The sequence below is a fragment of the Rhineura floridana genome, chromosome 9, assembly GCF_030035675.1.
Source record: "Rhineura floridana isolate rRhiFlo1 chromosome 9, rRhiFlo1.hap2, whole genome shotgun sequence".
In the NCBI taxonomy this organism is placed as follows: domain Eukaryota; kingdom Metazoa; phylum Chordata; class Lepidosauria; order Squamata; family Rhineuridae; genus Rhineura; species Rhineura floridana.
Window position 1 is genome coordinate 40,750,253 of NC_084488.1, and position 22,043 is coordinate 40,772,295.

The following is a 22,043-nucleotide window of genomic DNA, read 5'->3' on the forward strand; positions in this document are numbered from 1 at the left end:
AGCTGGAGGGGCTGTTCGCATCTGGTCTATCGTGGCCTTCAAGGTTTGATTATCCGTCTTCAGCGCCTTGGCTGCTGCTAGCAGGGCTTGAACATCCGTCTGCAAATCAGCTACCTTAGTCCTCAAGAGTTTCACTTCTTCCATCTCAGAAGTGGGGTTCGTCCCTCCCGCTGCTCCCTTTGACATCTTGTCCCAGTCAAGTGAAGAGAGCGTTGAGGGTGATTTAGGTGGCTCTGGCAAGCTGTCAGGCCCAGGATGTGACTCAGGAACCAGACCAGCGGTTGTAGTTAATTCGTGTTTTATTAGGGTAATGTCCAAACAAAGACTGCATTTTCTCATGAAGCAATACAGGGATACAGGTCCTGCGGCATTGGGAGAAAGTTGACAGAGCAAGGGACTTCTTCCCGCCTGTTCTTTAAGAAGGGGCCAAACGGGCGCGCAATCTTTCGCTCCTCCTTAACTGCCCCTCAGGTACTGCCCGCCTTCCCCCCCTTCTCTCCTGTCTTTTCAGCTGTCTGCGCGTGCGCGGTGAGGGGGGAAGCATCACCCCCTCCTCTTCTGAAGTTTCCGATTCCAGGATGGGGGATAGGGGAGGGGCTGATGGTAAACTGCCTCCCCACTTTTCAGCTGTGAGCAGCCCTCCCTCTTCCCCCTCTTGCTCTGAGCCTGAAAGAGGGGGAGACGTGAGAATGTCCAGGGAGGGCTCAGGCTCCCCGTTGCTAAGCGACCTTATCACTGGCAGTTCCTCTGTTTGGTCTTCGCTCCAAAGGGGGGAAGTTCCTCCCCCTTCCCTCTGCCATCCATCCGAATACTCTTCTCCCAACTCTCCGGGATCCAGCTCCCTGGGATTGGGACCCCAGCTCTGCCTTCCGACACCATGAGGCTGAGAGGCAGTGACTGGCCCAAGGTCACTCAGTGAGCTTCATGGCTGTGTGGGGATTCGAATCCTGGTCTCCCAGGTTGTAGTCCAACACCTTAACCACTACACCACACTTACAATAAAATACAATATATAAGAAAAAAAGAAAAAAAATATAAGTAAAAATCACACAACATCTAGCACCATGTATTACAATTGCTACCACAGGCAGAAAAATCATTAAATGGTCTGCTAAGACCATCAGCAATTTTTAAGTCATCCTTGGGGGGGAAAAGTTTGGGAACACTGATCTAATAAAGGATTCTCTTTTCCCATATGTACCTGCCCATTGACAATTTTCTCAGCTCTTCTATATTTCCAAACTCTAAAATTAACTATGGTTTTTTATGTCTCAATATAACTTTTTTTTAATGTGGTAGTCTATTTTATTTTTGCTTTAGGTTGCAACCCTATGCAGATTTATAGGGAGTAAATCCTACTGAAGTCAGTGTGAGTGACTTCTGAGTAAATACGTTTAGAGTTGCACTAGAGGCCTTGTTACAATGTAGTGGGTTTTTAAAAAAAAATGTGATTAACTTTTGATTTGAATTATGAGCCACCTTCATAATACAAATCACCAGAAACAGATGGCATACCAATAGAGTTGCTACAAGTTACTGAGATTGAATCTGTCCAAATTTTGACAAAAATTTGTCAACAAATATGGAAAAGAAAACAATAGTTCAAAGACCGGAAGCGTTCAATATACATCCCAATTACAAAGAAAGGGGATCCCAGGGAATGCAGTAATCATCGAACTATTGCCTTAATATCCCATGCAAGTAAAGTAATGCTCAAGATTCTACAAGGTTCTTACCATATATGGAGCGAGAAATGCCAGATGTCCAAGCTGGATTTAGAAAGGGTAGAGGTACCAGAGATCATATCACAAACATACGTTGGATAATGGAATGGACCAAGGAATTTCAGAAGACAATCACCCTGTGCTTTATAGATTACAGCAAAGCCTTTGATTGTGTAGATAAGAAAAACTATGGACTGCTTTAAAAGAAATGGGGGTGCCACAGCATCTGATTCTCCTGATGCGCGACCTATACTCTGGACAAGAGGCTGCTGTAAGGACAGAACATGGAAAAGATTGATTGGTTCCCATTAGGAAAGGGTGTGAGACAGGGTGTATTTTATCACCCTACTTGCTTAATCTATATGCAGATCAAATGGAAAGTGAGATTAGACCAAGATGAAGGAGGTGTGAAAATTGGAGGGAGAAATATCAATAATTTAAGATATGCAGACAATACCATACTACTATTGCAGAAACCAGTAATGATTTGAAACAAATGCTGATGAAAGTTAAAGAGGAAAGCACAAAAGCGGCACTACAACTGAACGTCAATAAGACTAAAGTAATGACAACAGAAGATTTACGTAACTTTGACGTTGACAACAAGGACATTGAACTTGTCAAGAATTATCAATACCTTGGCATACTCATTAACCAAAATGGAGACAATAGTCAAGAAATTAGAAGAAGGCTAGGACTGGGGAGGGCAGCTATGAGAGAACAAGAAAAGGTCCTCAAATGCAAAGATGTATCACTGAACAGTCAGGATCATTCAGACCATGGTATTCCCGATATTTATTTTATTTATTTATTTATTATTTGATTTATATCCCACCCTTCCTCCCACCAGGAGCCTAGGGCGGCAAATAAAAGCACTAAAAACACTTAAAAACATCATAAAACAGACTTTAAAATACATTAAAACCAAACATCTTAAATTATTTTTAAATAAGCTTCGAAGGCATCTTAAAAAAGAAAAAAAGAGGGGGGAAAGGTTAAAAACATTATTTGAAAAGGTTTACAAACATATTAAAAAGCAATTTCAACACAGAGACTGGGTAGGTATCTACATATGGATGCAAAAACTGGACAGTGAAAAAAGCAGATAAGAACAAAATCAACTCATTTGAAATGTGGTGTTGGAGGAGAGCTTTGCAGATACCATGGACCAAATTAAATCAGAACTATCACTAGAATGATGAAACTGAGGTTATCATACTTTGGACACATAATGAGAAGACATGATTCACTAGAAAAGACAATAACGCTGGGGAAAACAGAAGGGAGTAGAAAAAGAGGAAGACAAAACAAGAGATGCATTGATTCCATAAAGGAAGCCACAGACCTGAACTTACAAGATCTGAACAGGGTGGTTCATGACAGATGCTATTGGAGGTCATTGATTCCTAGGGTCCCCATAAGTCAAACTCGACTTGAAGGTACATAACAACAACAAATGAGCCACCTTCAGGATTTTTCTTAATATAGCAGGGAATTTGTTTCTTAAATAATAAAACTAAGACATGGCAGATTTGAAATGCTTTGCAATGTGTTTCCATGTCTTCCTTAAAAAGAAAGTCCTGTAAGAAAGCTCCCTGTTAATAATATCTAAAGTAGTTACATTTTGAAAACCTGTCAATTTAGTAGGCAAGATTTGCTTGACAGACAGAATTTGAGATTTTTCGTGGCTATTTCTCCCCATCTTTCCCCTCCCCCACTTGGACAGCCAAGCCTATTACTTTGCTGTGAAGCACACAGTTAACACCATCCACCCATTCAATGCTTTGCAACTGCTTCTACATTCCTGGGGGGATCCTGGTTTGTTTGAAGATATATTGAGCATGGTCTAGACTCACTTAAATCATAGTGCCATCATAAGTACTGGAATGAACTTAAGTTTGCTTCTGCTGCCAGAATACTACAGACATTCACTTGGAACAAGCATCATTTATTGTAGAAAAGGTTATTTTTAAAGTAAGAATAAGAAAATGAGCTTCTATAAATAAGCCCCACAAAGCTTAGTTTACCTTCAGCCAGCTCCCAGCCTATCTCCGTACTTACTTCCATTCTATAGGTTGGCACTGGCTGTCAGCCACCTCCTCAGTGTTGACTTGTAGGATTGAGCAGAGTGGAGCACGGAGGCAAAAGCAAAATGAGTTCGCTCTGCCTATCATTGGCTCTAGCTCTACCTACTACTGGCCTCCCTGTTTTCTGCCTTACCTGTCCTAATGAGCACCAGCCTCCACTGGGGACGGGGGATCCCTAGACTGTGGTGCCCTGAACATCACTAAGGCTAACTAGCCACGCCCTTCTCCCCCTGAATGTACAGGATCGAACAGATATTGTTGCACTACAACTCCCGCCATCCCCAACAAGCATAAGCAATGGTGAGGGATGATGGGAGTTGTAGTCCAACAACAACTGGGGACCCAAAGTTAGAGAGAAAAATCTGTCAGCTATAGAAAGCTTACAGTAGTAGCGCGTACCCTACTGTTTTTCCTCCTGCCACCAGATGGCGCTACTCCTCCGCTCTTGCAGCTACAACCTGGCTTGCTGTCCTTCTAAAACTCTTACGTCAGCCAACGGACCAAACCAACTGCAGAGATTGAAAGGGTGACAACAAAACAGAAGGATGAGGTTTATTCGTTTTATTCTCCTTTCCGGCCACTCAATAAAATACGCAGAATAAAATAAAATCGCGGGCAGTGTATGGAGCAATTCGGATTAAAGTGAGAAACATACAGAGCAGATCTGGTTAAACAAGCTGTCTCCCCCACTTCCGGATGCTCAGTGGGACGGATCTAGCGAAGCGGTTTGAGTTACAACGGCGGGAAGAAGCAGTTGAGGGAGTCGAGGTGAGCCGGTGCGTTCTTTTTCCACCGGCCAACAGAAGCTTTTGGCTTTATCGATTAGGGTGGTAAGTAGGACTAGAGAATGGGAAAGTTGAGGGGGATGAGGGAGGGAGCGAGAGTTCTAGTCAGGCAGGAGAAGCCTATTATTATTATTTATTTATTTATTTATACCCCGCCCTTTTTCCAAACTGGAACTCAAGGCGGCTTCCAGATAAAAGTAAGTACATATCATTAAGAACATATAATATAAAACATAAACATATAGAAACATATATATATATATATATATATATATATATAGGACTTGGAGTGAGGGGGAATGTTAAGTAGAAGGTGAGGTGTGGGTGGAGCTATGAGGAAGGCGTGGTCAGAAGAAGGCGGAGTATATTGGTGACGGCACACTGCTTAGCGCGCTGCAGGAGAAAGGCGTGGCGCTAGGGTGGGTGGAGGAGGCAGGGCTTGGTTACCGGTGGGTGAGTGCCTGTGGGTTGCCAAGGCGACCTCTGTGAATGAAGATGCTGGATAACCCTTAAGGCAAAGAAAAGCGTTGAAAGGGACAATCGTTTTGCCCCAGTCTAACATTCGTACATGTATCAATCCTGTCTTCCAGTGAGTTTACTAAGGATAGCATACCTGGAAATACTCAGTTTTGTCTACATTGCAACTCGGTGCGGTAGCTTTTTGGGAGGGCTCCTGCTTTTTATTTGAGCCAGACACTAATGTGGTACAGTCCCTTCTACTAAAGAGTTGAAGGCAGGTACCTCACTTTCAAAGTTACCAGCCAAGCGATGAAAAAAAAATCTCTCTAGCTTTCTCTCCCGGGTGGCTACCTTTAAGGAGAAATTTTCAAAGCATTTTACTTGCTTTTACCTTACAACTTTGTAAGATGAGCAAACAGTACTATCTCCATCTTGCACAAGGTGTGTGTGTAGGAGGGAGAGACGGCTTATCTAGCAGGGCATGTTTCAGCATGGTTGAACCTGTTCGGGGAGAAGATAAACTAGATGTGATTATGGGAGCCACACTTGTTTGGGGGTTTACTAATCTTCATGTAAAGTATATTTGTCTCTTATTTTAACATGAAAAGGGGTGCATGGGTGAGGGGTTGTGTGCACCTGCCCCCACCTTAGCTCTGCATGGCCCATTGTTTGAACTTATGCCTCCCCCCTAAGCTGACCTTAATTGTGGGTCCCTCTTCATGTTGAAACTAGATCTTCCTCTTCTGCTCCTTTCCCACAGGCCTGTACACTAACAGTGCTTTATATATTTAATGATGCAGGCTACCATCATGTTTAACATGGTCAGTAACTAAACTGGTGCTATTTCAGAACTGGAGTGGAAGGGAGGAGTGCAACATATTTATCTGTTGGCTTACTATGTAGAACTAGTGTGTAACGTGAGTGTAAGGCACTTTTGAAACATTGATCACATGTGATCTGAATTGGGGTTGGGCATGGACACTTGTCCTCTTCCCTAATAACTAGCATTGCTTCAGATTAGGGATTAGGGTTGCCAACCAGTCAACATGAAAATACTTGAACTGTGCCCCTTCTTGTTTTAGAAATAGCTTTTTTGGGGGGGGAGCTTCATGCCACGTTTATTACATGCTGCCTTTTCAGAAGCCATTTGTAAATAGCTGGCCTTCATCTTTATCCACTACACTGGAATTCTCCATCTCACTTGTGGCTGCTCCTTTCTTGTGCCAACGAGTGTCTCAGATGTGTGGGGGTTGGAGTTGGTTACCAGTGTGTGGTTCCTGCCTGCCATTCATGTGTCATACCTTCGCTTATGACATTGTGGAATGCAGGGCAAGGGGTGGGAAGGGCATTGAATACTGGGAAAGAGCAAGTGGTGGAAAACTGTCAGTTGGTGACAGTTAAAGGAGAAGAGAAACCTTGGGAAGAAAAGAAGAAAAGAAAGCTATGAGACACCAGAAAGTTGACGAAGTGGGTCTGGGACTCGTAATGACAGGGACTGACTGCTCTTTATGTAGTGGCAGACAACTGACATGTTGCCATGTAACTATTAGTAGCTTGGTATTGAACCATTTGTGCGGATTTTTTTGGTTTATTTGTTATAATGGTGAGTTAATTGTTTGGGTTAGCTGCCTTTAATCTATAACATACATAAATATTGTTCATTTTGTTAGACTCAAGAGAGATTGCCAGTCTGCCTCTTATCTATAATTAAAAATTATCTGTCTGCATTACACATCTGTTGTTATATGCTCTTTTAAAGTCCTGTGTGAGGTCTTGCTCTCACAAGACTATTATCCAAAGAGGAAACTACTTGGTTTTCTGTTAGTAGCTATTAAGCATGACTTTTAGTAGCTTTCCCCTGTTTATCTGGAATAAATTTCTATGATGCTATGACACAACAATTGGCTCTATAGACAACATACCACATTTCAGTTTTTTATGATCAAAAGGCAAAATGGGGTGCAATTTCTACTAATTATAGATAGACTACACAATTAGTGCCCCATGATGGCTATTGCAAATAAATATGCCTGCTGCTTATGCTTTTGGAGAAAATCAAATATAATTATGATCTGTGTGTGCATGTGTGATCTTTTCTTTTCAGAAGAAATATATTCATCTTAAACAATATGGACAAGAAAGAAATAAGGAAAACACTTAGTGTTCAGTAAGTAAACTACTCACAAATTCATTTCTGTTTTTACCAACAGAATTTTCATCAGAGCCTTGCCTTTGGCATTTTATAAAAATTAACATCCTCCTGAAGAACTGTAAATCACAGAACTTCAGTCCTGGGAATAGGATGTATCAATCATATTACAATAGAGTGTTAGTCAGTTATAAGCATGCATAGACAGACTTGTATACGAATAAAGAATTTGCTTGTTTCTAGAAGTTGACCTGTTACATATGAATTACATTTTTAGCGAGATCGTACTGGCTCTTTAATTGAATGAAACAATATGATACATATCAGCTACCTGAGTCTGTATGTCTCTCCAGTATTTAGGTGCTTTATTTTTTAACCACTTATTTTATATTAAACAACAATTACAGATCCGTTGTTACATTTCTGTCATCAGATCCCTCCCTACTTTCCAGTCCTGTGAACAAAATAATAATTTCATTAACATGTAATATATACATGCACAAGATGGGGAAGCAGTGATAGAATACATATGTTAAATGAACAGCAAAATAAATACATTGACTGACTGGAGTCCAGACGTGTTATGAAAACACATGATATACTCTGAAGCTATGCAGGACTGAGCTTGTTGGGTACTTAGATGAGCAACGCCTAGGACTGTGTTAGTCTGTTATTTTAAGTACCTCAGGTATGCTGTGAGTTCTTTAGAAGAAGGTACAAGTGTAAAAAAAATGGTAATGGTCTTGCTGTAAGATACATGAATGTAAAATAGAGAGGTTATATCCTTTTATGGTATTGTTCCTTTTTGCCTGTTTCACTAGTAAAAAGATGCCAAAGAGAAAAACAAGGAGAGATTCTGGAGAGAAATTGGGAGTAAGTTTCACATCTTTTTCATTCAAACACAAATGAGACCTTTAGCAATTCTATTTTGTTTTATTTAATACAGAGCCTTCAGTTGATCTGTATCAGTTATGTGGCGTTTACAGCTGTAACTTTTTTTAGTCTTTCACCCTTCAGATATATAGGTGGCATGGGGTACCCCAGAAAAAAAAGAGGAAGGTACCCAAGATATTTGAAGAGCCTGATGTGTTATGCCAGTGGTTCCCAAACTTTTCCCCCTACAGACTACTTGAAAATTACTGAGGCTCTTGGTGGACCTTTTAACGGTTTTTCTGCCTGTTGTAGCAATGGTAATGTCCTGTGCTAGGTGCTTTATGATTTTTAATTGTATTTTATTGCTTCTTTTATTTTGTTACATTGTATTTATTGTATTACAATTCAAATTGTAGTGCAATAAAATACAATTAAAAAACAATATGAATGTTTAGTATGGACATGCTATGGACCACCTGAATGAAGCTTGCGGACCACTGGTGATCCAAGGACCACAGTTTGGGAACCTCTGTGTTTAGGGATGCTACAAGTATACAAAACGCACATATGTACATCGGTGAAAGACCTCTTTCTTTTTTTTCTTTCTTTATTTTTTGCCCACTAGTGGCACTTTTCCGAGTTTTGTGGTCATCTTACTGTGAATAACCTAAACCAGTAATTTTTGTGAAGTACTGGTTTGAAGAGGCATATGGCACCTGGCAGTATAGACAATTCCTTTTTAAAAAAACCTATTAATGTACAGTTGGACCTTGTGTTTCTCGTATTCGTTTTTTTAAAAGACAACAAACAATTATTGCAGGGATCACCAACCCTTTTGAACCAGAGGGAGCCCTTTAAATGTTGAGAAAGTACTGTGGCACCAATCACAACATGGCTGCCATGGGGAGAGTGCATGACATAACACAATATGATTGCCACGTTGGATGAGACATAACACATAATTTGAGAGAGTACAGTCATTGCTGCTTCCCTTCCTGCCCCAATACAGCCTCATGCTTGCTGTGTCCTGATTGTGGAGATCACACACACTGTTGATTGCACACAACAATTTTGTTGATGTCTAATAACAGGCAGCTTTCCCCAGTACCATGAAAAATATATAAGGTGGCACACCTCTCTCTCTCTCTTTCCCTCCCCCCCACTCACTGCACACATACAGACCACAGACACATGCATCTCTTACTGACACACACCTACACATGCATCTCTCACACTTTCTGCCGAAGTGCATTTCTCTCAGTCAGACACACACACAAAGCATACTTGAGCACCCCTTTCACACATTCAGAAAAACCCCTTCACAGGCGAAGGAAGTGTCTATTTTCAAAAAAATAAAAAAATCCCCCTCCTGTCCCCACCCCCCAAAAGTCCAAAAATACACAATCCTGGTTTATTGTCTTGTTTGGCTTTCTGCTACTGTTTTATTATGAGAAGTAGTATTTTGATAAAATAATTCTTTCTAATCCAATATTTTAGTTTGTTCAAATTAATATGTCTTACACTGAAATGAATAAATCTCATTTTTAAGCTGTTTGTTACAGGTTCTGTTTTAGGGGGGCCCTCCCCAGGGGTACCAAACCAGGTGGCACCTTCATGGTATATTGTTTTCCCCTTAGGAACCAGATGTGTCAAGTATTTTGAAAGTTCCTAGAACTGAGCCAGCAGAGGATCCTGATGAGTTATTTGGTTAGTGATCACATTTTACATTTTTTAATTGTTACTAATAGTTACTGAGGTGGTCACTTGATAAGAGCATTTTTTGTTGATTAATCATATGAAATTTGGATTGATTAGCATATGTATGGAGTTCTGTAAAAAAGCATTCTTTGTTTTTACACCAAGCAAACTATTGCTACCTTATTTTAGAAATCAATTCATTGACACAATACTGTAGCCTTAATAGTTAAATGAATTGTCCTTGACCCTCAGTTCTACTCAAATGCAGATAAGGAAGTTGCAGAGTGCTGTTGCTCTGAAAGAATGAAGAGAGAAATATCCTCTTACTGGGACTCTTCTTGGCTCCACTCCATAAATAATAATGTGCAATAAGATATTGTACACAACTAGCAACTTGCTGCTAATAACTAAACTGAGATGTCATGTATGGAATGGTAGGAATGTATCTTACAGGAAATAGGACTATCTGGTATCCCAAATATCAAACTATTTAAAATGGAAATTTATATATTCCATGTTCAGGACAGTATTTATAAATATATTTAAATGTTATTATATTTGTGAAGAATGTTGATTCGATATTATAGAATCTGCACCATCAAGATAATTGTAGAATTGTAAAGTGATGAACAAATGATTAGTATTATAAATTACTATGTTTCTATAGCATAGGTAGGTTTAATCCACATACCATGCATCTGATATTAGAAATTAATACATGTGTATTACAAATTATATAATGAAACCTTCTCATCAGCCATCTCTTTATAATCTACCATACAAAGGAATTCATGTTAACTAGGGTGTGCACGGTGGGTAGAACTTAACTTTGTGTAAATAAAAGTATCTGAAAGCTAATGCACAGATGAGGCAGTGCAACTGAATTTTCCACCCTGTCTTCTTGAAGCCAACAGTCGCATGGTAGAATGGCTCTAATGTATATTATAGTGACATTCTTTCCAGTCTTCTTGAAGCCTGTGTTTCATAAGGAAATGTGACTCCTTCCAGCTGAATCTCTGCTTCAGCAGGGTAAATGGTGCCCCAAACTTTGTGAACAGTGTCAGGGCTGAGACATCAAAGCAGTCCAGAATTACAGGGATTTGAAAGTGAGCAACTAGCCCTGCTTAAAAATTTGCCTTCCTAACATGTACAAAAACATGCAAGGGGGAACGGGTGTGCTATCAAACCTCTCCTCTTCTGGTGCCTTACCTTTATCGTGTTAATAGTCCTCTATGGGTTTGAGGGTGAAGGTCTGAAGCAGGAAGCATCTTCTCATGGAGGGCTATTAACATGATAAAGATGATGCGTCAGAGGAGGTGGTGGATGTCGACAGTGCGCCCCTGCACCTTCTCATGTGTTTACATGCAAGGTGAATGAATGCCTAAATGTGCAGCCCCAAAAGTCTAGACTGCTCCTGCGTTTCTGTTGTTTGCCACAAAAAGAGGGTGCAGTTCATTACTACTGGGTTTTTCTCTTTTATCTAGATGAACCTTTACGCGAACCTTTACATAGCACTGCTGTGTCTGCTTATGAGGAGGAAGATCAATATTCAGATGGGTCAACCAGCAGTTCATCTAATTCTGAGCCAAAAAAGAAAAATACAATAGGAAGGTACTCCGGAGTAAACCTTCGAATACATTGTGTACCCATTCTTCATTCACTCATGCACCTATAACGACTAAAATATGCTAGCCATACTATAACCTTGGCCATCCATTAGGCGTACTACAAAACATCATCTTAATTTGCAGGATCCATTTTATGTAAATGAGAAGATCATATACAGACCATGCCAAGTGCTTAGAATGTCTGGCTGTTGTGTTTTAAACTCCTGACCAATGATATAGAGAAGTGAACATCTGCATGCACCCTACTTTATGTTATAAACCAATCTATACATTTCAAAATATAACTTCATTGGAGGCAACTGTTCCTGCATGCATATCAAAACTAGTCATGGGAAATGACTGTAGGAGTGTTCCTAATTTTAAGATACAGTAGGGCCCCACTCATGCAGCAGGTTCTGTTCCAGGCCCGTGCCGAAAAGTGAAAACCGCTGGAAAGTGGGGCCCTACTCAACTGTAGCACAGGAGCTCCCTGCCCTACAGCTGATCACATGATCAGCTGTAGCGTGAGGAGCTCTGTTAGGATCCCACCTGCTGCCACCACCTGTCAAGTCCCTCCAGTCAGGATCCTGGTTTTTATTTGTTCTTTCACCGGCTCTAGCACAGATCTCGCAAGATCCCACTGCTAGGTAGCACTACCAGCCACTCCCTATTTCACAATATTGCTTTGAGACTTTGCCTTAGTCTCCTTCTGGCTTATTGTTTCTTTGTGTCTGGGTGCACTTGCAGGCCACAACCCCCCTGTATCTTTGTGCCAATAAAGCATACAGCCCTGGGTTGCCCTGGATACTTGATGACACACTATCTCTTCACTGCTGCCACCATTTGATACTGTTTCTCCACCTTGGTAAATACCCTGCCCACCCTTCTGGTCTGTGAAAGCCCCAGCCAAGGATCAGGCTTTTGGTAAACCAAGAAAATATTTATTTATAAACACCAGGAAATAACAAGATTACTTAAGGTATATTTAACAAGTGTATGGTTTCATATATTGCGTTACTCTTTATGTTTCTAGTCATATATAATCTGCCTCAATACCAGCCTAATACAATCCAGCCCACAACCAACTCCAACCCACAACAACCGACAGAACTCCCAAAACTCCACCAACAGAACCCTTTCTCAACTGTCATCCTCTCATTTATACCTTCAGCCACTCAAACGCTCAGCCAATCATCATACAGCATTCTCCAGCATTCTAGCCCATGTACTCCCCCTCTCACTCCGCCTACTTACCTCATTTACTCTAATAAACCCACACTTACCATATTTACAGTAATATCTATATACAGGGACATCACAAGTTCCAGCCACCATGCTCCAGCTGACAGGGATCAGCTGGAGTGCGGGGAGCTCTTGCACTACAGCTGATCCCTGTCAGCTGGAGAGTGGGGAGCTCTCACACTCCAGCTGATCCCTATCAGCTGGACCGTGGTGGCTGGAGCACCCCGCGCTACAGCTGATCGCCCAGCTGGCGCCACCGTATTAGCGGAACGCCAAAAAGCAGGGCGTCGACAAGCGGGACCCTACTGTATAAGCAAGATGATTAATCACAATCAATCCTTTATATGTAGCCAAAGGGTATAAATACTGCATGAATTTTCTTTGGTTCTTTGTGATCTCCCTGTGGCATCAAGACTGAACCTTTGGATCTTGTAGTACCTTACTGAGGGTGGCACATCTGGGTAACTTCTGGGAAGGAGTTGTAAAAGATATTGAATATTTGTAAGTTGTCTTAATAAATTAACCGTCAATGCCTGTCAGTGCAAACTGTTTGCAGTATTTGCTCCTTCAACTCTTAACTACTATATTATATAACATGGCTCACATAACTCATTCAGTCGCTCACACTTGCATCCATATTTCTTTGCCTTGCATGCACACATTTGTGCACCAGCACCCCATTCAATTCACGTACTCATTTGATCACCACTATATTGTGGCTGACTTCTTGTTTCTTACTGGCAGCATCATACAAATCCTCTGTGCCAACAGTGAAACTCCTTAGCAGATACAATACTAGGAAAAGTAATGATATTTTGACTTTTAAAGCTGCATGCCAGAATATATTGCACTATTTTTACTTCTAGCAAAAATCAGCATATCTTGAAATCAAGAGCGGAGAGAGAAGATTCTGAAGTGGAGCCTCTGAAAGAAAATATGGTACATAAATGAAGTTGAGAATGTGTGTCCCATTTATATTTGGGGCGAGTATCCAACAATATATTGGAAACAGGGGTTTGGAAATAATAGCAGCTTTATTTTTTAATTGCATATTATTATAACTGGGTAAAATTTAATGGCTCCAGGCTCCAACCAAGAATAATTCATACACTAATAGCTGAAATTTCATGCCAGCTACGGTAATGAGGATTATTGGTACTATTAGCTGCATGCAGTATGATGTGCCTCTTAAAGTCATGGCTTGGCCTTAGAAATTATAAGATCTGAACAAAACAAAAAACAAATGCAGTATTCTTATAATTTCCCTTCTAGGAGCTGATCCTCTTTTAAATGCATTCACTCCAATCTAGCAAATGCAGCTTTTGCTAATTTTTTCCCCTGAGTGCTCAAAAGCCTGATAGTTGGGGAATAACAGACACACCAGGAATGGATTATGTGTAACTATATGAGCCACATTCATTCATTCATTTAATTTATATCCCACCCTTCCTCTTGAAGGAGCCCAGGGCAGTAAATACATTAATAGTGTAAAAAAAAGAAGTAAAGGATTCTAAAAACAATTAAAAATCTCTCTCGGGCAGTGATTTCAGAGTTGCCAGGAACAGTATCAGCCATCAACTGCCTGGTATGAAGGAACTGGACTTTGCTGTCCTGGACTGTTAATAGGGACTATTGCTTTTTATGGAAATGCATGTTTGTACTTGTCTGTTTAAGAAATTATAGGGTTAACCTGCTCAAATTGCCTGGTTTAGCAGATCACATTACCTGCCCTGGGGGCATAACTATCAAAGCAGTGTGTCTTACCATTGCATATGTGTGGAAAGTCACATCCCAGTCTGGACTACTCATGACTTCTTGTGACCTACTGGGGTGGGGCATATGATTGACAGGGAGAGAATCTTTATTAAGGACTTCACTATTCTGGATTTTTTTTTTTAACAAGGCAGGTTCTCACTGTGATACGGTGCCTGGGAGACAGGCACACATTTGCTGAGTCTAGAAGGAAGGCTTTAAAGATTAAAGGGCTACTCATGTGCAAGGAATCCTAGTGAGAGCCTAGTGCGTTTAGGGACTGTTTAGACTAGGGCAAGTGGACTGCATTTATCCAGTTTTAATTTCTTTTTGCTCCAAAGGGGATTTTACCAATTCTCTGTAACTTTTGCTATATTGGATATCTTTCCTCAAGTCTCATTTTTGTTTCTGTTTTAGTAAACAATTTGTTTTATAAACCTGGAGTAGTCTCTATTTTCAAACCTGAAGCCATTATACTACCTCGAGAGGCTTCAAGACCCAAGGAAAGTTTTTATTGTTGTTGTTGTTGTTGTCAATAGGCTAATAAGGGGAAGCCTATAATCAAATCACACACACCCTTGTTTCATAGGATCATAGAATCGTAGAGTTGGAAGGGGCCTATAAGGCCATCAGGTCCAACCCCCTGTTCAATGCAGGAATCAAAATTAAAGCATACCTGACCGGTGGCTGTCCAGCTACCTGTTGTATGCCACTGGAGTCCACCACCTCCCTAGGTAGTTGTTTCCATTGTTGTACTACTCTAATGGTTAGGACGTTTTTCCTGATGTTCAGCCAAAATGTGGCTTCCTGTAATTTGAGCCCATTATTCCATGTCCTGCATGGAATAATGCACTATTTTGTGGCAGCAAGCTCTTAACGGAGTGGGAGGGTACAAATAGAGGAGTACACACTCGTGTGGCAAGATCTCCCTTCCCCAGGTGGCCACGGACCCAGAGTGGCTGGGTGTGGTTGTCACACGTGGGTAAATAGGAATGTAGCAGTCTGTGTACATGTTTGTGTACTAAATGCTGTATCTTTGCAGGCACAGTATATACAGTGCCTTGCAAAACTATTTAGAACCCTCACTAATGCTCTCATTACTGAATTACAATTGGTACATTGTAATTTCATTCTGTATGATATTTTATTTTGAAACACTGAAACTCAAAATCAATTATTGTAAGGTGACATTGGGGTTATGTTGGGGAATGTTTGTAAGAAACATGAAAACTGAAATATGTTGCTTGCGTAAGTATTCAGCCCCTGTGCTGTGGAAGCTCCCAGTTTACACAGATGAAAGAAATTGCCCTATTGAGGACACAATTACTTTACCATTGGCCTCCACCTGTGAACCATTAAAGTTGCTGTCACATTGTCAGGATAAAAACCCCACCATTGAGGGATCATTGGTCAGGCTGTGGATCTGAAGGAAAATAAAGACCAAAGAGCATTCTACAGAAGTGAGGGATAATGTAATACAAATGCATAGATTAGGGAAAGGGTACAAAGTAATATCCAAGTGTTTGGATATCCCAGTGAGCACAGTTGGATCAATAATCAGGAAGTGGAAGCTGCATCACATCACTCAGGCACTGCCAAGAAAAGGTCATCCCTCAAAACTCAGCACTGGAAAAGGAGGAGACTTGTGAGAGAAGCCACAGAGAGGCCAACAATCACTTTGAAGGAGCTACACAGTTGAGTAGCTGGGAGTGGAGTAATGGTGCACCAGTCAACCATATCAAGAGCTCTGCATAACACGCCTGTATGGAAGGGTGGCAAGAAAGAAGCAGTTACTCAAAAAGTACCATCTGAAAGCACGTCTGGAGTTTGCCAGAAAGCATGAGAGTGCCCCAGCTGCGATGAGGGAAAAGGTTTTGTGGTCAGATGAGATCAAGAGAGAGCTTTTTGGCCAAAACTCAAAGCGCTGTGTGGTGCAAACTTAACACTGCCCATGCCATAAGAGACACCATCCCTACAGTGAAGTATGGTGGTGGCAGCATCATGCTGTGGGGATGCTTCTCATCAGCGGGTATCTTGTTAAAATTGAAGGAAGAATGGATGGAGCAAAATACAGGGAAATACTGCAAGAGAACCTGCTTCAGTCCACTAAAAAACTGAAGCTTGGGAGGAAATTTGGTTTTCAGCAGGACAATGATCCCAAGCACAAGGCCAAAGCAGCACTGGTGTGGTTCAAGAACAAAAAGATGAAAGTGGCCCAGTCAAAGTCCTGATCTCAGTACCACTGAGAATCTGTGGCGCTCTTTGAAAATTGCTGTCCATAAGCAACATCCAACCAACCTGAACATCCTGGAGCGAATCTGCAAAGAAGAATGGGCCAAAATCCCTCCAACACTGTGTGCAAGGCTGATACATATCTACCCCAAAAGACTTAAAGCTGTTATTGCAATGAAAGGTGGCTCTACCAAATATTAATGTGTGAGGGTTGAATACTTATACAAGCAATATGTTTCAGTTTTTTTACGTTTCCCACAAACATTTCCCAACATAAAACCAGTGTCACCTTACAATAATTGATTTTGAGTTTCAGTGTTTCAAAATAAAATATCACACAGAACGAAATTACAATGTACCATTTGTAATTCAGTAACATGAGAGCATTGGTCAGGGGTCTGATTACTTTTGCAAGGCACTGTAGGCTTTTGCAGATTCTGGTTCTCTGGATTGGGTAATTGTCTGCATGTTTTCAGACTACCCAGCAATTATGAGTGCTTGTTTTAATGAAAGCTGTCATTTTATGCTTTTAATTAGCATTCCAAATATTTTCATACCGTAGTGGTGCTCTTACTCAAATATAGCTACAATACAGCTTAGCTGCTTCCTAGGTGCTTACTACAAACAGCTGCTTATAATGGTCCAGTTGTGATTATGGTTATCACAAGTGGTCACAACTTGAGGCTGTTCCATTGTTAGTTTCTTACAGCTGCTTGTTTTACGGAATTTGTATAGTATGCACATCTGTACTTTATGTAACCTGCTTTCATTTACTTCTTAATTATATTTGCTGTGGGGATGCAAGGTCAGTTGTGGCTCCCTGCAGCGTGTACTCATGTATGTTTCTTACAGACTGCAGAAAACATTGTAGGTGCATTTTATTTAAAGGCGTATAATTGCTATTTCCATAATATGTAAAGCTGTTCTTATACTGGAAAAAAGATAGCATTATTACATATAATATAAAAGGTTTGTCCTGTATTCACAGTTTCTTTTACCTGAGTATAATCACTTGACTGTTTCCATTTAGAGAGCAACAGAGTCTACACCTAGTGCAGAGGACTATAGACTACCATCTGCACTGCCATTAAGAAGCAGCTCTTCAGAATGCAGAGTATCAGGCAGAATTACAGACCTTGTGAAGAACTTGAATAGTGATAAGGTCACCTATAATCTTTACCATGTGCCATATGTATTACATAGTTATGAGAACCTTTGTCCTAAGAATGAAGCAGTGGGGCACTTATCTGGATCTTGTTCTTTTTAAAAATGTGTTCAGAAGAGAGCAGTAGTTGTAGAGTAATACAGGGGTAAGAAGAGATAAGACACCCTCTTTTAGTTTTCACTTTTTTTCACTGTGGTGCTGTCATTGGTGCAGGTTATATCTGTAAATTAGTGAGGTGCTGTTGCAAGTGGGCAAATGTTCTCTGACACCATTTTCCTTAGATTTCCTATACATAACTAGAGCTAGCTAGAACCACAGTTTAAAAGGGTGTGAGTTTAGACAAACTTCGTAGCTGTTGTTTCTGCCTGATGTGATCAGAAATAACATTTTGTTTTAACAGATGCCTAAGAAGAGTGCTAAACCACAAGTAAAGCAGAAAGAGGCTTCTTCACCAGAGATGGAGATAGATTACCCAGGTAAGAAAGAGGCCATATGGTGTTTTTCCTGCAGTGGAGGAGGGGATCCATGGATGGGTTGTCAGTCCCACTTCACTGGGTGGATAGATTCAAATTAGGGGACTTACCCTCCTGATGGGATTGGCAGCCCTCCTCCTCAGTTCCTTCCTGCTCAGTTTCACTCTAGGACATTCTCTTGATACTCTCTGTCACAGTGCAGGCTGGCAACCCCTCTTCTCCTATCTGTCTTCCTCCTATGGGGGTTAAAGAATATTATCAGTTTGTTGCCTTAAAAATATAGTTGGATTACCCAGGTAAGGAAGAGATAGGACCGTTGGTCATCTAAAATATATTTCTGAATGGACACTAGAACACCTCCAGATGTTCCTCCTAGTGCTCGAAGGCAGGAAACATTGTCATTCCAAGGAAGTTGCTCCATGTCCTTTCCCTGGAATGCCATTCACCCTTTGGCTAAGCAAGAATAAACAAACACATACTACATGCAAACAACAATGTGTTTTTAAATTTGTATATTTGTTTTTAATGTTTTTAATTGTTGTAAACCGCCCAGAGAGCTTTGGCTATGGGGCGGTATACAAATATAATAAATAAATAAATAAATAAATACTTTATGTATATGTGTGTGTATATAAATGGCTATGAGCCCAGAGGCATCTGTCTAGACATGCTTGTCCTGCAACCTACTCTGATTTTTGTAAGGGCAGAAGCAGTCAGCCTAGGACGTAGCCTTAGAGGTTTCCCACTGAGAAATAAGACCAGTGGTCCCTCATCTAGTGGGCTCTAGCACACCTCCAGTGGGATGTTCTAAAACTGATGCTAGTGTATGTGTGTGAGTGCTGGCTGCTCAGTGAGGTGGAAGAAGTTGCTGAAAGACATTCCTTCCAAATGCTGCTTCTGTGGAGGCATACAGGTCAGTGTTTTGTGAAAGCACTCAGGTTAGCCCGAGTAACTGCTCCCCACCAAAGCAGCCACCACCCTAGTTGAGTGAATCACAATGCCTACAGATGGAGGTAAATGTAGAGAAGTGTAGGCCATGATAATATAAGCTGTAATCCACCTAGTGAGGGTGGAACTAGAGACCTTTCTCCTTATTGTGGTTGGACAGAACAATACAATCAGAGAATCTGACTGATGGAAAGGTTTGTTTCTATGAATGTAAACTTTGAGAGCCGGGAACATGTCCAGAAAATACTAAGCACACTCTGATGAGAGAAGGGGAAGGCCAAAAGGTGAGTAATAACTGCCTGTGAAAAGCTGAATTCACTTTGAGGATGAAAGAGGGGTCGTTTCTCGACACCGCTCTGTCCTTGTGAAATATTCAAAGATGTTTTTCTAGAGACAGAGTATCGAGTTCTGAAATCCTTTTTGCCAAAGTGATGCCCACAAGAAATACCATTTTGAATGACATGATTCACCCCAGTAACATAGTCTTTAAGGATTCAGATGGCAGCTCCTGTAATGCACTGTGCTAATACTGTATAGATCCCATGAGGGAAAGCAGAGGCAGAAAACCACATATTAAGCTGCTGTTGCCCTCTTGGTGCAAATCATGACATATCCCAGGAAGGGCAGTTGAGTTGAAAATCTCTCCCTCTGCCTCCATGTTGGGTGCCACGAAAGGACTGATATGGTTGGAACCTATAAAAAAAACCCCAATCCTCTTGTCTGTATGTGGAAGGCATGGTCTTCTTTATTTTTTGCCTCCAGCAGCATGTCCTGTAGTGCTGTATCTCCAAACTCTTCCACCCCAACAATGATTCTGTTGCTAACAGAAGATGGGGATTCAGATTAGCCTCAGCTCAGTTTCTTTTGGAATTTCATTGCCCTTTTTTTAGGTGTTTGGCATATTGGCAGGATAATTATTCCCTTGGAGGAAAAATTTTCTGCTTTGGATTTTTGGAAAGCTACAGGATTAGTGTGAACACAGTGATATTTTGGGAGAGTCAAGCTTGGCTGCCATCCATTAGAGCAGTTTCTGAAGAAGTATGGAAACAAAAACTTTCCAGAGTTTTCATCATTATTTCTACTGCTCTATTCAAGTGATAAATTGGACTGTGTATTATTCCTTTTTATATATACAGGTTTTATGTTGGTGGTTCTACTTCACTGAGACATAGTTTGGGATTGTTTTGTATTTATTCATTCCTATTGATATATGGGCCTCTTATTGTTAACTGTATGCTTTTCTGGTTCATTGTATTATGTTTGTCATTTGTATTGTATATGTACCTTATTTCAGTCATCTATTGGTCTGTGACTTGGTCGTTCTGTGTGCTTGATTGAGGGACCTTTTCCTTAGGACATGTACATCTATATCCTTGGACAGCAAATTCCATGATACTAATGCAGAAATAGGGCCATCAGTAACAATAAATGAAAATGAAAAAATGCCTAAGAAGAAGAGGCCAGAAAGACAGCACAAGCTAAAAGAAGGTCTACTTTGAATGAAGGCGGGAAATGAACTGGCATTCCAGGAGAGAGATGCAAAGCAACTTCCATGCAATGACTACAGCTCTTGCCTTCAACCAGTAGGAGGGACACAACCCATTTGGAAGTGTCAAGTGCCTGCTAGAGAACATGTGTTCTTCTACAAATCTACATGTCTCAGATTTTTAGTTGATGTATGTTGCATTCGAAGGCCTACTAGTCATTATTTTCCTGGCAGTAGTGTGAAGCTACAAGTGTTAGCATTACACAAAGACTTTTTTTTTCAACTTCATAACAGTAAGACAAATTTTTATAATGCTGTCTTGTATGCCTTCTGTATCTTCTGTTTAAAGTTGGTGTAATTTTTAAGGTGTTTCAAATCATTGTACATTGGGGGGTAGGCTGGGAACTACAATATCAAAATCTGCTTCAAAAACACCATTTGATTTTTAGATTCAGATGCTGAGCCACATTTGATAAAGGTTTGGGGTACCAAAGGTGTGAAAAAAGTTGCCAGACGTGTCACAGAATTGGATGTTATTGTGGATGAGTTTGAGAAAGTAACAGCAAAATGCAAGTAAGCATCTTTCTCTATGCCTAGGGTATGGCTTAATTCAATATTCAATATGCAAACTGGACATTCTTCACCCATAGTACTTTGCTGTATCTCTGTTATGGATAGGTTTGCTACACCTGTGCTGGTTAAACATACATACACTACTCAAGAACAATAAAAGGATTGTACCGTTATGAGAATACTAGATGGCATTTGACACTTGTTGTTGAAGGCCAGTGGAAGCAGAATATCAAAGATTGAAATTATTTTCTCTTTGTATTATTTAGGTAACAAGAGAACAAAACAAATTGGTGCTTATCCAAAAAAAGAAAGTTCTCTCCCTACCCTCAAGTTCTAACCGTAATGCGAATGAACTAACTACACAGACTACATTTTTTTAAATTGTGGTGTGAAATTATGAAAGGAATGCAACTGACAGCAGCAATAATACAGGCTTTAAAATGATAGTTGAGTGAAATTAAACTTCAGCGTTTGAAGTTAAAGTAACATATATTCTACAATAGGAGAAATTCAGATTGCCAGCAGTGCTGTCTGATTTTTGCCTGCTTCATAAAATTCATTTCCCAGAATTTGTATCCCTTAATATACAAATCAGTTCAGCATTCTTGTTTAGGTTTGTTTCATGTACTGATGTGCATGCATTCTTCCCTGTTCAGAGAAGAAGTGGAGCTGAAAACATGTAGGAAGGCTATCGATAAATTTTATATTGGGTTCAGAGATCAACTCACCAATAATGTAAGTACAGTTTTTTCCATATTTTTTATGCGAGTGCCATTGCTTATGTCACTAA

The 22,043-nt window shown here is 40.5% G+C and overlaps 1 protein-coding gene across 5 annotated transcripts in view; it reads left to right on the forward strand.

The window, feature by feature from the left end:
* The first annotated feature begins 4,334 nt into the window (after positions 1 to 4,334).
* Positions 4,335 to 22,043, forward strand: part of CENPU (centromere protein U) — a 30,150-nt gene continuing 12,441 nt past the window's right edge. Inside the window, exons 1-10 of one of the 5 annotated variants that reach the window (XM_061583849.1) lie at positions 4,335 to 4,641; positions 7,160 to 7,222; positions 8,026 to 8,077; positions 9,715 to 9,784; positions 11,260 to 11,386; positions 13,491 to 13,563; positions 17,639 to 17,770; positions 18,174 to 18,249; positions 21,130 to 21,253; positions 21,910 to 21,988. In XM_061583849.1, coding sequence (XP_061439833.1) covers positions 7,185 to 7,222; positions 8,026 to 8,077; positions 9,715 to 9,784; positions 11,260 to 11,386; positions 13,491 to 13,563; positions 17,639 to 17,770; positions 18,174 to 18,249; positions 21,130 to 21,253; positions 21,910 to 21,988 — 771 coding nt within the window. In that variant the 5' untranslated portion in view covers positions 4,335 to 4,641; positions 7,160 to 7,184. Of the gene's footprint in view, positions 4,642 to 5,050; positions 5,186 to 7,159; positions 7,223 to 8,025; positions 8,078 to 9,714; positions 9,785 to 11,259; positions 11,387 to 13,490; positions 13,564 to 17,638; positions 17,771 to 18,173; positions 18,250 to 21,129; positions 21,254 to 21,909; positions 21,989 to 22,043 lie in introns of those variants that run through there. The other 4 variants (XM_061583845.1, XM_061583846.1, XM_061583848.1 and 1 more) reach the window with 4 other exon arrangements.